The 16,369-nt window shown below is 47.0% G+C and overlaps 1 protein-coding gene across 1 annotated transcript in view; it reads right to left on the bottom strand.

The window, feature by feature from the left end:
* The window catches only part of SCN8A (sodium voltage-gated channel alpha subunit 8), a 359,538-nt gene that overhangs the window by 33,030 nt on the left and 310,139 nt on the right, over positions 1-16,369 (bottom strand). Inside the window, exon 22 of the mRNA XM_030194998.1 lies at positions 3,717-4,001. Coding sequence (XP_030050858.1) covers positions 3,717-4,001 — 285 coding nt within the window. The remainder of the gene's footprint in view (positions 1-3,716; positions 4,002-16,369) is intronic.

Here is a 16,369-nt window from a genome sequence, read left to right as displayed (position 1 = left end):
TCTGAAAGATGTTGCTAGAAACTGTGTTGACAACTCCCAACAAACTGACTTCAGTTGCTTTAACCCAAACTTCTGGAACTTGGCTCCCCAAGAAGTTATGGAAGAAATGAATTATTTCTGGTTTCAGAAGAGAGTAGATACCTGGCTATTTTAGTTAGCGTGTGAGAGTTAAGCCGATAGGGAAGACATAGGTACCTTTAGAATTTTAGGATTAGGTTGAGGTCATGGATTGTAAGGGATATGTTATTGGTTCATTCTAATGAAGAATGGGGTGTGTTACATTTTGATGTATAGCTGACAGATTGGACTATTTTAGTTATTTTATTCATGCATTTGTATTTGTGTACTATGTTATCTTTTATTATGTTTTAGGTTGTAACTTGCTTTGAGGTGTACAGGAAATTGCAGGCTATCAAATGCATATAAACAAATAAACGCTTCTTTACTTAAGAGGGTAACAGGTGCCCGAAATCACGCAACAAAATCATTTCAGAATTTGTGCATACTTGGAACAAATGCAGAGGGGCAATTCATAACATTTCTGCAAGATTTGTAGAGATTTCAGAATGAAAGCCCCCACGTTTCCCTTACCAATTCCACCCTCCCCTGTCCCTGGCCTTTTGCAGCAGGTGTAAAAGTACACACACTGTTTTACCTGCCATAGAAAAAAAGAAGGCAGAAAACATTAGGGGTCAGATTCTATATAAGGCGTCTACAATGTAGGTGTGTTGGAATAACGTGTATAGAGCTATTCTATTAACCACATCTACAGTAAGACATGGTTTATAGAATAGTGCATAGGCTGGGGCAGTTCGTGTACATTTAGATGCAGCCATTTATGCCACTGAAAACCTGGTGTAAATACCTGCACCTAAATGTATGCATGTTTCCCCAAATTCTATAACATAATGCGTAAATTTGATTGACGCCTCCAACATGCCTACACTTCTCCCATGGGCATGCTCCCTTTTCAGCTACGCGTGTTGGAACTTACGTGTGCCTCTTTTTAGACTATGCCTAAAAAGAAGTGTGCCTAAATTCCAATTATTGCCAATTAGTGATAATTGGTTGTCATCAGCCAATTATTATCACTAATTGGCTTGTTACACCATTGCGTAGAACATATAAATTGGACGTGTAAACAATTTAACGCGTGCTACTCACCACGCCTTATATGGAGTCTGACCCTAGATGACCATATAGAGGAAAAGACAAACTAGTGTTCATACAGTGATGGTGTGGCTGCATCAAGCTTTCAAGAAGATGAGTCAAGGCCAACTAGCAGACCTGCCCCTGGGAACTTCCTTTACATTCTCTGGTGGTCTAGTGGTCTTCTGGGCGGCAGCAATGCATAGTTACTCCTGCCCATGTTGGCTTCAACCTCAAAATGGCTGCTGCAACCTCTAGCAGCAGTCTTGCAGTAGTGCAGTAGTACTGCAAGATCACCACTAGAGGTCAAGGTAGCTGGTGAGCCCGGAGGGGGGGGGGGGTGTGGGGTGCTTCTGGAGGGGCAGCTCTGCTTAGGACTGTCTGGGAGAGGGTTTGGTTTTTGCTGGGAGGGAGGGGAGGACAGATCAAGATTCTTGCCGTGACTCAAACTACATGGGTGCCAGCTGATATTCAGTTCTAGCATCTGCATAGCTAAATAGCCCTATTGTGCAGTCCTATCTTCCCACTTAGCAATGTGGGTGAATATCATTGGTTCCTGCATAAGAACTGTGTGCTCCTCCCCAACTCCATCCCCTAACCACCATTCTACTGCCCGGATTAGACATGAATGATTAGTACCGATATTCAACTGCGCTGCCCAGTTAAATGTGGATGAATATCGGCGACCAGCCCACTAAGCCAGATTTACCTGCCTGCTGAAATCACTTTGAATACTGACCTCCTATATTTTTTCCATGAGAGTCATATGCATTCTACATTTCTGGATGCAGTCTCACAGCCCCAGTGGAATACAGTAACCCCCGGATTATATAGTGACTAAAGTTGCATGCGCAAATCAGCGCAGGTACCTGATTTGCATGCACAACTTAATTGCTTAACAAGCCAATCAGAACCAATAATTGGCTAACAACCAATTATTGGCAATAATTGGTCTTAATTAGGATTTATGCATAGATCGTATTCTATAATGATCCATGCATAAATACTAATATGTATAAATTTGGGAGTGTTCCAAAAGTGTATGCATGTAAATATAGAATTCAGCCGAACCATGCCTTATTTAGGTGCCTCCAATCTTATGGGCAGACAAAATTTAAAAGAAAACATCCATATATAATCAGCGCAATCACAATAATGCTTTCTCAAAAAACAGCTTCATCTCTGACCTCAGCAGTGCAGCTCACCAATATGTATCTTTCTTAATTGATAAGGCTTATGTCCCCACATCATCGGTCATTATGGTGATTATTTATTATCTTTATTAATATATTTTCCTTATATAGCAAGCTTTATCCAATTTAAATTTTTCTTTCAACTTTTAGAAAACTATATTCATCTTTTAGATGTAAGTGCTTGCCCAGGGAATGTCTTCCAACATAGCCTATGTTTCACTACATACAAATAGCTGTCTCAAGGAAATTCTCTAAAATCAACTGGCATCAGGAAGCCTCCATTTTTTGGCTTTTTTGGGTGCCAGCATTTACACTTGCTTTTAGCAGGCATAATTACCAGTGCCTAAAGTCAGGTGCAGTTTATGCCCTAAGCGCTATTCTATAACGGACACGTGCCCTTTATAGAACAGCTCTCAGCGCGTAAAATTTTCAGTGCCAATTTTTAGGCACCGCTTATAGAATTCACCCCTAGGCATGTGCATCTCAGACCTTACTTTATGGTGATACACACTGACCACAACTGTGCACTACGGCCTAGACTCCCAAGCAAATTTTCTTTGTGCTGGTATAAACAGATTGAATATATAGCTCCATGTTTAAAAGGTCAGGTTGAGTCAGTGCTAGTTTCTCTTAATTTAATGATTGGGCATGTAGTCCTAGCCTCCCTAATAAAAGCAGGGCAATGCTATGCACACAGTGGGATAAAAGCAGAATATTTTTAACTTGTTCCATTGACATGGAGGTACAGGGCTACTCTAGCTACAGAACTACTGCTTTGGAGGCAGCCATAATGTACGCCACACTATTCAAAGGTCTATGAGTTGATGATCCAACTAAATTCTGAACACAGTGGGGAAAGAGTGTGGTCGTGTGGTGGGGGGGGGGGGGCAAGGAGGAAGATTGGGTTTAGGATTAGAAAATTCTAAATATTCCAAGAGGCTTATCCTCAGATCCCCCTCTTCTTTCTTTTATACAGTGTCCAAGACTAACGTACATCATTAACCCCATAGAAATAGTGAGAACCCACACTCAATTTCAGCTTCCAGCTGTCTGTGTTTGCTGTTCTGGATCAAACACTGTTTGGTCCCCTCCCTTCTCTAGGATGACTGCTCAAGTGACTCCAGACCCCTTGGTGGCCAAGTGTTAGAAGGGAAGTCATCTCTCTGGCTTAAAATCATATCAAAGTCACTCATTTGCCTTCAAGTTCGGACCCTTGCAATAACAATTATATTCTATATTACTTTGATATCCCTCATTTCCAAGCAGATGGCATTACACACTGCCATTAGGTATGAATCGATATGGGGACCCAAGGAAAAAACTGAAAATGAAAACTAGGTCAACAGAAGGTGTAATGCTAAGCAAGAAACTTACAATCTGGAGCAGGGCAAGATAGCCAGCCCCTACGTTGTCAAAGTTGATCTTGACATTCTTCCACCGGACCTCCGTGAAATTCTGATTGATGAGGTAGAAGCAGTCAGTCTCATTGTTGACATCAGTTGTTTCGAACATTGCCTCCGCAGTTTCATTGAAGCAGTAGTAGTACTTGCCGGCAAAAAGGTTAACACCCATGATGCTGAATATCAACCAGAAGATGAGACAGACCAACAATACATTCATGATGGAAGGAATGGCTCCAACCAAGGCGTTCACTACCACCTGCAACAAGATGCCATTGCATTATCAGATGCAGCAAGGGATTTGATACACCTTTTTCTTTAGGGAGGGGAATGAGATAAGCTAAAGGCCACTAGCAGGTAATTAGGGCAGTGCAAGTTGGACAGTCACAGAAACACATGTTTTTCGGACAACAAAGGACTTTGGAACAACCTTACAAAACAAAGTTGCCAAAGTCCCTGTTGGAAAATTACACATCTTTCCCTTTATTTTTGTTTTAGATCACATATGTTTTAAAATTTTAGTATTTAAATATTTTCTGTGAGGAATCCTAAGAGCTGTTTCTTTGAAACTGAAGATCCCTTGTTTGTATATTTACCACTGATGAAGACCAGTGGCCAGAACTGTGCATTAGTTTGCTGACACTTTTACTGGTAATGTGCACTGTAAAGTATGCACACATAAACTAGGACAACTGGTAGCAATTTCATAAGATTTGTACTGCTCAAAGGCATTGGAGAGTTGGAGGTGGGAAGAAGCAGGCAGCATACCAGCAAGTGGTCTTTAAACGGAATTCCACCATCCCGTCCCATCAACTTTGAAACCAAAAGTGTAAAAAGAAAACTTATTCATTTAAAGTTAGTTGGTGGTTCTAAATGGTGAGAATGAAGAGGTCAGTCGTACTGTCTCAGGCATGGAGCTAGGGATGCAAGTTTGCAAACCTTTCTCTGGACAAATGAAGCCATGTTCCCCTCCATGAAACAGGATAAAATTGAGAAATAAAGGAAAATCTTTGGTTTCTGTTTAGACCCCTCCTTATTGCTGCACTATCTGAAAAATTCCAAAAAGGTCCCTAAACTGTAATTTATACATCCACAAGGTGCATAATAAAAACTAGGATTTGCAGTTTTCAGGCTTCTCCACAACATTTTGACTTTTTTCCTTCATATTTTCTTGCTTTTATTTTCCTCCAGAATTTGCTTTGATTTCATTTTCTTGCTTACATTTTCGCTCATTAAGTTAAGTACATGAGATTGATCTCCAAATTGATTCCCTTCCTGAAGCTCAATAGGTGACTGGTGACATTAGGAGGCAGAGTGGAGGTGAATTTAACCCTTGGCTTAAACATATTCCAGTGAAATCCAGCAAATACAGAAAAATCCTCTCAATTTAATATATATATATATTGCACATTCAGCAGTTCCAAAATGGCTCTTCATGATCACAAACAAAATCAAGAACCTAAATATAAACAGCTATTATAAGTAAAGTGAATGATACATACCTGTAGCAGGTGTTCTCCGAGGACAGCAGGCTGATTGTTCTCACGACTGGGTGACGTCCGCGGCAGCCCCCACCAACCGGAAGAAGCTTCGCAGGCGGTCCGCACGCAGGGCACGCCCACCACGCATGCGCGGCCGTCTTCCCGCCCATGCGTGACCGTTCCCGCTCAGTTGAATGACAAGCAAAGATGATCAGAACGCAACTCCAAAGGGGAGGAGGGAGGGTAGGTGAGAACAATCAGCCTGCTGTCCTCGGAGAACACCTGCTACAGGTATGTATCATTCACTTTCTCCGAGGACAAGCAGGCTGCTTGTTCTCACGACTGGGGTATCCCTAGCTCTCAGGCTCACTCAAAACAAGAACCCAGGTCAATTGAACCTCGCAACGGCGAGGGTATAACAGAAATTGACCTACGAAGAACAACTAACTGAGAGTGCAGCCTGACCAGAATAAATTCGGGTCCTGGAGGGTGGAGTTGGATTTAAACCCCAAACAGATTTTGCAGCACCGACTGCCCGAACCGACTGTCGCGTCGGGTATCCTGCTGGAGGCAGTAATGTGATGTGAATGTATGGACAGATGACCACGTCGCAGCCTTGCAGATCTCTTCAATAGTGGCTGACTTCAAGTGGGCCACTGACGCTGCCATGGCTCTAACACTATGAGCCGTGACATGACCCTCAAGAGCCAGCCCAGCCTGGGTGTAAGTGAAGGAAATGCAATCTGCTAGCCAATTGGAGATGGTGCGTTTCCCGACAGCGACCCCTAGCCTGTTAGGGTCGAAAGAAACAAACAATTGGGCGGACTGTCTGTGGGGCTGTGTCCGCTCCAAGTAGAAGGCCAATGCTCTCTTGCAGTCCAATGTGTGCAACTGACGTTCAGCAGGGCGGGTATGCGGCCTGGGGAAGAATGTTGGCAAGACAATTGACTGGTTAAGATGGAACTCCGACACCACCTTCGGCAGGAACTTTGGGTGGGTGCGGAGCACTACTCTGTTGTGATGGAATTTGGTATATGGGGCATGAGCTACCAGGGCTTGAAGCTCACTGACCCTACGAGCTGAAGTAACTGCCACCAAGAAAATGACCTTCCAGGTCAAGTACTTCAGATGGCAGGTATTCAGTGGCTCAAAAGGAGGTTTCATCAGCTGGGTGAGGACGATGTTGAGATCCCATGACACTGCAGGAGGCTTGATAGGGGGCTTTGACAGAAGCAAGCCTCTCATGAATCGAACGACTAAAGGCTCTCCAGAGATGGCTTTACCTTCCACATGATAATGGTAAGCACTAATCACACTAAGGTGATTCATTACTGAGTTGGTCTTGAGGCCAGACTCTGATAAGTGCAGAAGGTATTCAAGCAGGTTCTGTGCAGGGCAAGAACGAGGTTCTAGGGCCTTGCTCTCACACCAAACGACAAACCTCCTCCACTTGAAAAGGTAACTCTTTTTAGTGGAATCCTTCCTAGAGGCAAGCAAGACACGGGAGACACCCTCCGACAGACCCAACGCAGCGAAGTCTACGCCCTCAACATCCAGGCCGTGAGAGCCAGGGACTGAAGGTTGGGGTGCAGCAACGCTCCGTCGTTCTGCGAAATGAGAGTCGGAAAACACTCCAATCTCCACGGTTCTTCTGAGGACAACTCCAGAAGAAGAGGGAACCAGATCTGACGGGGCCAAAAGGGTGCTATCAGAATCATGGTGCCGCGGTCTTGCTTGAGCTTCAGTAAGGTCTTCCCCACCAAAGGTATGGGAGGATAAGCATACAGGAGGCCGGTCCCCCAATGAAGGAGAAAGGCATCCGACGCTAGCCTGCCGTGTGTCTGAAGTCTGGAACAGAACAGAGGCAGCTTGTGGTTGGTCTGAGAGGCGAAAAGGTCCACCGAGGGGGTGCCCCACTCTCGGAAGATCTTGCGTACCACTCTGGAATGGAGCGACCACTCGTGCGATTGCATGACTCTGCTCAGTCTGTCGGCCAGACTGTTGTTTACGCCTGCCAGGTATGTGGCTTGGAGGAGCATGCCGAACTGGCAAGCCCAACGCCACATCCCGACGGCTTCCTGACACAGGGGGCGAGATCCGGTGCCCCCCTGCTTGTTGACGTAATACATTGCAACCTGATTGTCTGTCCGAATTTGGATAATTTGGCAGGACAGCCGATCTCTGAAAGCCTTCAGTGCGTTCCAGATCGCTCGGAGCTCCAGGAGGTTGATCTGCAGATCCTTTTCCTGGAGGGACCACAGACCCTGGGTGTGGAGTCCATCGACATGAGCTCCCCACCCCAGGCGAGATGCATCCGTCGTCAGCACTTTCGTGGGCTGTGGAATTTGGAATGGACGTCCCATGGTCAAATTGGTCCGAATGGTCCACCAGAGCAGTGAAGTGCGGCAACTGGTGGAGAGGCGGATGACATCCTCTAGATTCCCGGTGGCTTGGAACCACTGGGAAGCTAGGGTCCATTGAGCAGATCTCATGTGAAGACGAGCCATGGGAGTCACATGGACTGTGGAGGCCATATGACCCAGAAGTCTCAACATCTGCCGAGCTGTGACCTGCTGAGACGCTCTGGTCTGCGAAGCCAGGGACAGGAGGTTGTTGGCCCTCGCTTCGGGAAGGAAGGCCTGAGCCATCTGGGTATTCAGCAGAGCTCCTATGAATCCCAGAGACTGGGTTGGCTGGAGATGGGACTTTGGGTAATTTATCACAAACCCCAGCAGCTCCAGGAGTTGAATAGTGCACTGCATGGACCGGAGGGCTCCTGCCTCCGAGGTGCTCTTGACCAGCCAATCGTCGAGTTATGGGAACACGTGCACTCCCAGCTTGCGTAGATACGCCGCCACCACCACCAGGCACTTTGTAAACACCCTTGGGGCAGAGGCGAGCCCAAAGGGCAGCACACAATACTGAAAGTGCCGTGCGCCCAGGCGGAATCTGAGATACTGTCTGTGAGCTGGCAGTATCGGGATGTGAATGTATGCGTCCTTTAAATCCAGGGAACATAGCCAATCGTTTTTCTGAATCATGGGCAGAAGGGTGCCCAAGGAAAGCATCCTGAACTTTTCTTTGAACAGGAATTTGTTCAGGCCTCTCAGGTCTAGGATGGGGCACATCCCCCCTGTTTTCTTTTCCACAAGGAAGTACCTGGAATAGAATCCCTGCCCTTCCTGCCCTGGTGGTACGGGCTCGACCGCATTGGCGCTGAGAAGAGCGGAGAGTTCCTCTGCAAGTACCTGCTTGTGATAGGAGCTGAAGGATTGAGCTCCCGGAGGACAATTTGGTGGAAGGGAGGCCAAATTTAGGGCGTATCCGCACTGCACTATTTGGAGAACCCACTGGTCGGAGGTTATGAGAGGCCACCTTTGGTGAAAAAATTTTAACCTCCCTCCGACCGGGAGATCGTCCGGCACGGACACTTTGAGGGCGGCTATGTTCCCGTGGATCCAGTCAAAAGCCCGTCCCCGGCTTTTGCTGTGGAGGCGCAGGGGGCTGCTTAGGCGCACGCTGTTGATGAGAACGAGCGCGCTGGGGCTGTCCCTGTGCCTGTCGAGGCCTTCGGGCCGGCTGGGTGTACCTACGCTTGGCAAAAGCATAGGGCGCAGCCTGCCGGGCCCGGGAAAAACGTCCACCTGCTGAGGTGGATGCTGAAGGCGCCCGGTGGGAGAGCTTGTCGAGGGCGGTTTCCCGCTGATGCAGTTGGTCCACCAGCTGCTCGACCTTCTCGCCAAAAATATTATCCCCCCGGCAAGGGACGTCGGCCAGTCTCTGCTGGGTGCAGTTGTCCAGGTCAGAGGCACGCAGCCATGAGAGCCTGCGCATCACTATACCTTGGGCCGCAGCACGAGATGCCACGTCACAGGTGTCATAGATACCCCTGGACAGGATCTTTCTGCACGCCTTCAGCTGCCTGACCCCCTCCTGATAAGGCCTGGACTGCTCCGGCGGGAGCTTATCAACCAGGTCCGCCAGTTGCTTCACAGTGTTCCGCATGTGGATGCTCGTGTAGAGCTGGTAAGATTGGATGCGGGTCACGAGCATGGAAGATTGGTAGGCCTTCCTCCCAAACGAGTCCAGAGTGCGAGACTCCCGCCCCGGGGGCGCCGAGGCGGTATCCCTCGAACTCCGTGCCCTCTTGAGAGCAGAATCCAGGACCGCCGAGTCATGGGGCAATTGGGGCCGCATTAACTCTGGGTCCGAGTGGATTCTGTACTGGGACTCTGCTTTCTTGGGAATGGTGGGATTAGATAATGGTCTCATCCAGTTCCGAAGCAGTGTCTCTTTGAGGACATTGTGCAACGGCACCGTGGAGGACTCTCTAGGTGGTGATGGATAGTCGAGGACCTCGAGCATCTCAGCCCTCGGCTCATCCACAGAGACCACGGGGAAGGGAATGCAAATGGACATGTCCCTTACAAAGGAGGCAAAGGAGAGGCTCTCAGGAGGCGAGAGCTTCCTCTCTGGTGAAGGCGTGGGGTCAGAGGGGAGGACCGCAGACTCCTCTGAGGAGAAATATCTGGGGTCCTCCTCTTCCCCCCACGAGGCCTCTTCCTCGGTATCGGACATAAGCTCATGTAGCTGAGTCCTTAACCGGGCCCGGCTCGACGTCGAGGCACCGAGGCCTCGGTGTCGTCGAGCGGTGGACTCCCGCGCCGGCGGGGACGAAGCTCCCTCCATCGACGTCGACGGGGACTCCACCTGCGTGGCGGTCGAGACCGGCGCCGCAAGCGGCGGTGGTGTCGAAGGCCTCGGCACCGGGCTAGAGCTCGCCGGCGCCACAGTCAACGGCGCCGAGGGCGCAAGCACCCCCGGCACCGGCACAGCCTGGCGCATCAGCCCTTCCAGGATCCCCGGAAGGATGGCTCGGAGGCACTCGTCCAGGCCCGCTGTCGGGAAAGACGGGGGGGCCGGTAGAGGTGTCGGTGCCGGAAGCTGCTCGGGTCCAGGAGACTGCACCGAAGTGCTGGGACCCTGACGCGTCAGTACCTCCACTACCGAAGGGGACCTCTCCTCTCGACGCTGACGCTTCGGCGTCGACTCCTCGCCGGCACCGATAGCCGGATGCATCGAAGGCGACCGATGACGGTGCTTCTTTGATTTTTTGCGGTGCCCGTCATCGGCGCCAGGTGGAACGGAGGAGGAGGAGGTCGATCCCCCTCGGTCTCGAGGAACCGGGTCAGACAGGGTTCGGTCCCGAGGGCCACGGGCAGAGGGAGTGACCGGGGCCGATTGCCCACGCGGCCTCTCACCCCTACCCTCACCGGAGGACCGGCGGGCAGACGGGACCTGTGCTCCTGGGGTCGATGCCATCGGTGCCGATTTCGCGGACATCGATACCGGTACCGAAGAACCGGCCGTCGATACCGATGCCGTCGAGGTCGACGTCGAGGGGCCGGCGCAAGTTCCAAAAAGACGGTCCCGTAGAACTTGCCTCGCAACCTGAGTCCGTTTCCGGAGACCAAGACACAAAGAGCACGACTTGATATTGTGCTCCGGCCCGAGGCACTGGAGGCACCAAGCGTGGGTGTCGGTCTGCGAGATAGGCCGGCCGCACCGACCACACGTCTTAAATCCACTCGGGACCTTCGAGGACATCGACGGAAAAATCGCGTCGGCGAAATTAAAGTCGTCGATGGTGGTGGTAAATCACACCTCGAAAAATAAATCGACCGCGCGGCCACAAGGCCGCAACGCGACGCCCCCGCTAGGAAACGAGGGAAAAACAAGCGCGTTCACTTTTTTTTTTTTTTTTTTACAAGAAAAAGAAAAAGGGGTCCGGAACGTGCGGGAACCAGAAACAAAAAATAAGAAATTCGCGAAAACGCGACGGTTTTTCGGGGCTGACAAGAGAGAGCGGCGACGCATGACTCTCTCCAGCGCGGAAAAAACAAGACTGAGCGGGAACGGTCACGCACGGGCGGGAAGACGGCCGCGCATGCGCGGTGGGCGTGCCCTGCATGCGGACCGCCCGCGAAACTTCTTCCGGTTGGTGGGGGCTGCCGCGGACGTCACCCAGTCGTGAGAACAAGCAGCCTGCTTGTCCTCGGAGAAAGTTTCTTATAAGGATGTTTTCAAAGGGAAACCCTTGAAAATTAGTAGCTGCAAAGTGTGTACACTACACGTAAACACACATTCTTTATCTGCTGTTTCTGCACTTAGCCGAAAAATAGCCTATATATGCATTCTGTTATCCGTTAACCCAGTGATTCCCAAACCTGATCCTGGAGGCACCCCATCCAGCCAGGTTTTTAGGATATCAACACTGAGTATTTATGAGAGATGTTTGCATGCACTACCTCCACTGCATGCAAATCTCTCTCATGAATATTCATTGTGGATATCCTGAAAACCGGACTGGATAGGGTGTCTCCAGGATCAGGTTTGGGAATCACTGCATTAAGCTAAAACATGTCCATAGGAATACCTCTCTTTAACACATCTAAATGTACACAGGCTACAGAAGCCAGTATTTAACAGGGGTAAATTTGTAAACAAATTTCAGTATGTAAAGCATATTTTCCACATGGAGAATGGGACAGGGAGAAAATTGTTCAAAAACATTTTGGGCCCTGTTTACTAAGGTACGCTAGCTTTTTTTTTTTAGTGTGTGCTAAAAATTAGCATGCGCTAACCGTGTAGAAGCCCATAGGGATATTATGGGCATCTACATGGTTAGCGTGCACTAATGCTTAGCACACGCTAAAAATGCTAATGCGCATCTAGCACAGCTTAGTAAACAGAGCCCTTGATGACAGATTTCTTTTGTTGTTCTTACTCTATATGTTATGCACTTTGAATTTTTGTTTAACTAGATGGCTGGATGGGTTTATTATAAGAAATCATCAATAAAAAATTTTAAAACATAAAAATGTGTGGCTAAACGTACACCTATAAGTGCACACGTTGACAAGATCCCGTGTTGGCATTCCTGGGGACATAATTTGGGTGGAGCTGTGATGTACATGCATCGTTTACAAAATACACGTTTACACAAATCGCCGCATTCCATATATGGTGCCCAAAATTGGGTGCTGATACGTGGGCACATATCCATGATGTGTGCCCAAATAAATTGGCTAATGAGCCAATTAGTGCCAAGAATGGGTACTAATTGGCACCAATTCGGAATCGGGTGCAGATCTTGCAACATGCTATTCTATAACAATGTGTACCCAAATCCCATAGTGCACAACCCAAAAGGGGTGTGACCATGGGAGGTACATGGGCGGGTCAGGGTGTCCCTAAAATTTGTGCACAGTGTTATAGAATACCAGGAATGTTTGCGGGAATTGGGTGCCGGAAATTACACCTAGTTTCAGCAGGCATAAGTCCTGGTGAGCAAATCTGGATGCTGAAATTGGCACTCAGCGCTATTCTCTAATGGGCGTCTCATCTTTGAGTGCTCCGTAGAGAACAGCATTAAGCGCCGATGTTTGAGTACCATTTACAGAAGCTAGCTCATAAAGGGAAATTCTATAAAGCGGCACCTAGTTTGGGGGGGGGGGGGTATTTTAATAAGGTGTGCTAGTGTTTTTAGCGCACACTAATATTTAGGGCACACTAAATGTTTAGCACACCCCAAATATTACCGCGCGCTAAAAACACTAGCATGCCTTAGTAAAAGAGGCCCCTTATGTGCTAACAATGCACGGAAATGTCAGTACCTTAGCAACATATGCACATAAATGACTTCTTATAAAACACCGACCAGCACGAGTACGCGTATTCACATGGCCAGTACTTTGATGGTGGGTGTGTGCATGGGCACGGTGTACTGGTACATGCACATATTTTAAAATAATGGAATGTATCAGTCAGTCAGGATTTCAGTATATCCACACTCAGTGCGTTTTTTTCTAGCAAAAAAGGTGCCAGTACTCAAATGCTAGGCCACCCTTCAGGAGTGGGGTAATCACTGAGGGACCCACCCCATAATAGCCAGGCCCTCTGCAACCAGTCACAGAATCTATGACAAGACTGAACTGGTGCGTAACACCTGAGCTCTTTCATTAAAACGTGGGGTACATGGATCAATGTTAGCAGACAATGGAAAAGGTACCGGTACTCAGTACCCCCTCAAAAAAAGCCCTGTCCACACTGAATATTCATGAGATAGATGTGCATGCAAATTTCTCTCATGAATGTTCATTGTGGATATCCTGAAAACCTGACTGACTGGGGTGCCTTCTGGACCAGGTTTGACAACCACTGCCCCGTACTATTACAGCAAGTCTGAAAAAGCAATTGAAAATGCTGGAATCATTTTGGAAAACTGGAACAAAAATCCCGTTTCTCTGCTCCCTTTTCTTCATGTCTTTCACCCTGCCAAAGGGATTTAGAATTATGGCATATTTTAACAATAACTTTCAAAGCAAAAATCCAGCAAAGTCCACGGAATGAAGACTACTCATATATTTTTCACCCTTGCAGGCAGTTGTAAACTTACCCCTGCAGGGGCTAATGTGCTGCCAGCATCTATGGGCAACTAACAGACAGTTGTGTCTAGCTCTACATCCGGCAACAATGGTGCTCAAGGGTACCAATGAAAATTTACAGATTTGATTACCAGTCTGCGTGCTATGTCCTCAATACTATTAATATATTAGCCCGGGCACAAATGATAATTCCTTATGCAAAGCAAGATAAAATAATTACGCTGTCACAAATGCAGCAGTGTAGGAAGCCTGAAAACTGCAGAAAATTACAAGATATTCATCTTCATTCTCTAATAAACCTGGGATTCATTTTCTGATTGAGCCAACCTCCCTCCTATCTCCTTCCTCTCCCCACTTGTAAGAGCCTAGGCTGAGAACATGGCTTTGTCTGTGCAGGCACTGCTATGGCACGCATGCATGTCCCATAGCTCTAGCTTCATACTCCTGGAGCTGCTGCAGAGCAGTGCAGGCTCCTCACAAAGCAGATTTGCCAAGTTCAGAAAAGCAAAGAACCTATATTTAATGTTTCCTCCGTCAACAGAATGAGCATATTAGACAAACGTCTGTCTGGAATTATTCAAGGACAGCGAATACTGTCTGGAGGCAGGGGCTGAACTAGATGACCTCTTCATGTCTGTTGTAGCACTCCTCTGTGATTCCAGATGATCTCTGGAAGCTCCTTCCTATCTTATATTTCTGCAATTCTATCAAACATCTGTCTGAAATGGTTTAGCTACAGTAGATACTGCCAGGAGATAGGGAGATGAACCGGATCACTTCCCAAAGTCCCTTCCCGTTGGCTCTATGTTTCAACTTCATGCCCTTCTTTTTGAAGGTAGAGATCTTGAGGCCACACCAATGGAATTGGTCATTGGCTCTGTCTAAACTGTGTCAGGAGAAGTTCACTTCACTGCATGTGGGGCAGCAATGCTCATAAATATTTTTATTCATTAGTTTCCCCCCCCCCCCCCCCCCCCCCAGAAATCTTTCCCTAGTGTGTTGAAATCTTTTATTTGCCCTTTCCAGTGGTAACAGTCGTTGCACTGGAATGAAGGCTTCAGACTTTCTGTGCATGTGGTTTCTGGAAAATGTAAAATTCAAATCCACTGAATCATCAATAAATCACTTCTAAGCTCGCAAGTTCATTGCAAGGAAAAATTAAAAGGCTAGTGAAAGCAGGTAACATCTAGTCTACCATTTGACAACATTTTGACTATGTAGTGAAATAATAAATTAAAATAGTGTCAGGCTGATCTTCAGTCATATGAGAAACTGGAGTTCAGCGCTTAACCAACTTTCAAAAGATTATTTATCCAAATATAACAATAGCATACATTTATTCATTTCAAATTCCAACTTTATAAGATTCTTTTTTGTTTAGAATAAAATTGCACTTATCTTAGCATTGGAATTTGAAATGAATAAATGTATTAAAATGCTATATTAACCGATGAAGAGGTAGGCGAGCCTTGAGTTGAGTGGCTCTTGTGAAAATAGTCGCCACTGAGGTCATTGTTATTGCTATGTTTGGATAAATAATCTTTTAGAAATTGGTTGAGCGCTGGACTCCAGTTTGTCATATGATGAATTATCAGCTATTATTATTATTATTTATTGCATTTGTATCCCACATTTCCCCATCTATTTGCAGGCTCAATGTGGCTTACAGAGTTTTGTTATGACATTGTCATTCCAGGATATCCGATACAATTAGTAATGCACAGAGATTGAGTATGGGAAGAGAAAAAGGAGAGTTATTGACCTACTTATTTGATGGGCCGATATTCAGTTGGAGTTATCCAGTATAAGCAGCTGCTATCTGAATAGTGCAAGGGTGGTCCAGGAGAAGAGCTGGAAGTTATGTAGGTATCACCGACAGTAAGCACTGGTACAAGTTAGGGTAGCAAATTAGCTGTCCTGATAGTTATCCAAGTACTGATGCAGAATATCTGTGGTATCTGGATAACATCCGGCCTCAGCTTTGTAGTTGGAAATATAGTGCCACTATCCAGGTACGGTGTAATTTTAAACAGCACAATTTGCATTTTAAATAAGTGCTGACAGAAGAGTTTAAATATCAGGAATGTGTATGGGTTGTTTTGTTGTTGTTGCTTTTGCCAGTACATTGAGCAAACAGGAGTTGCAGTTACCCTATGAAGAACATTTGTAGTACCACGTGTTAATTTCTACCCAGTGAGTCTCACTTATCAAGCATTTCCCATATATGCAGAAGTGGAAAAAATCCAAGATAGATCACACATAATGAATGACCTATCACCAAAGGACACGATTAACGGATACCATCAAACACCAACGGATTTGCAAATGACCCTCTAGGGAAAAAGTTCTAGTTTCCCAATACATGGCAAATCACAGGCACGGGTTCACCTGCAAAGGCAACATGGTTGCAAATGTTGACAGTAACGTGGTAATAGTGGAATGTATTTTTTTTGCCTCTGTAGAAGTCTGTAACTTCATAACCTTCCTATTTGATTGGGGATCATTATGCTGGCCTCCCTCACACCAGGGTGTGAATGCATTTCTAAGTCAAATTAGGAGGAACTTTCAATAAAGAGCATGGCCAGGTGAGGGATGAACTAACTTCTATTTTTCACTAGAGCTCAGCTATATGCAGCAACATTTCTTCTGGACAAGAAGAGAGGGAGATTTGACTCAAAGCAGGGAGGGTGACATTGATT

Source organism: Microcaecilia unicolor, chromosome 3 (genome assembly GCF_901765095.1).
Source record: "Microcaecilia unicolor chromosome 3, aMicUni1.1, whole genome shotgun sequence".
NCBI classification, from domain to species: Eukaryota; Metazoa; Chordata; class Amphibia; order Gymnophiona; family Siphonopidae; genus Microcaecilia; species Microcaecilia unicolor.
Note: the sequence above shows the minus strand (reverse complement) of the source record. Positions and strands in the feature narration are given on the sequence as shown.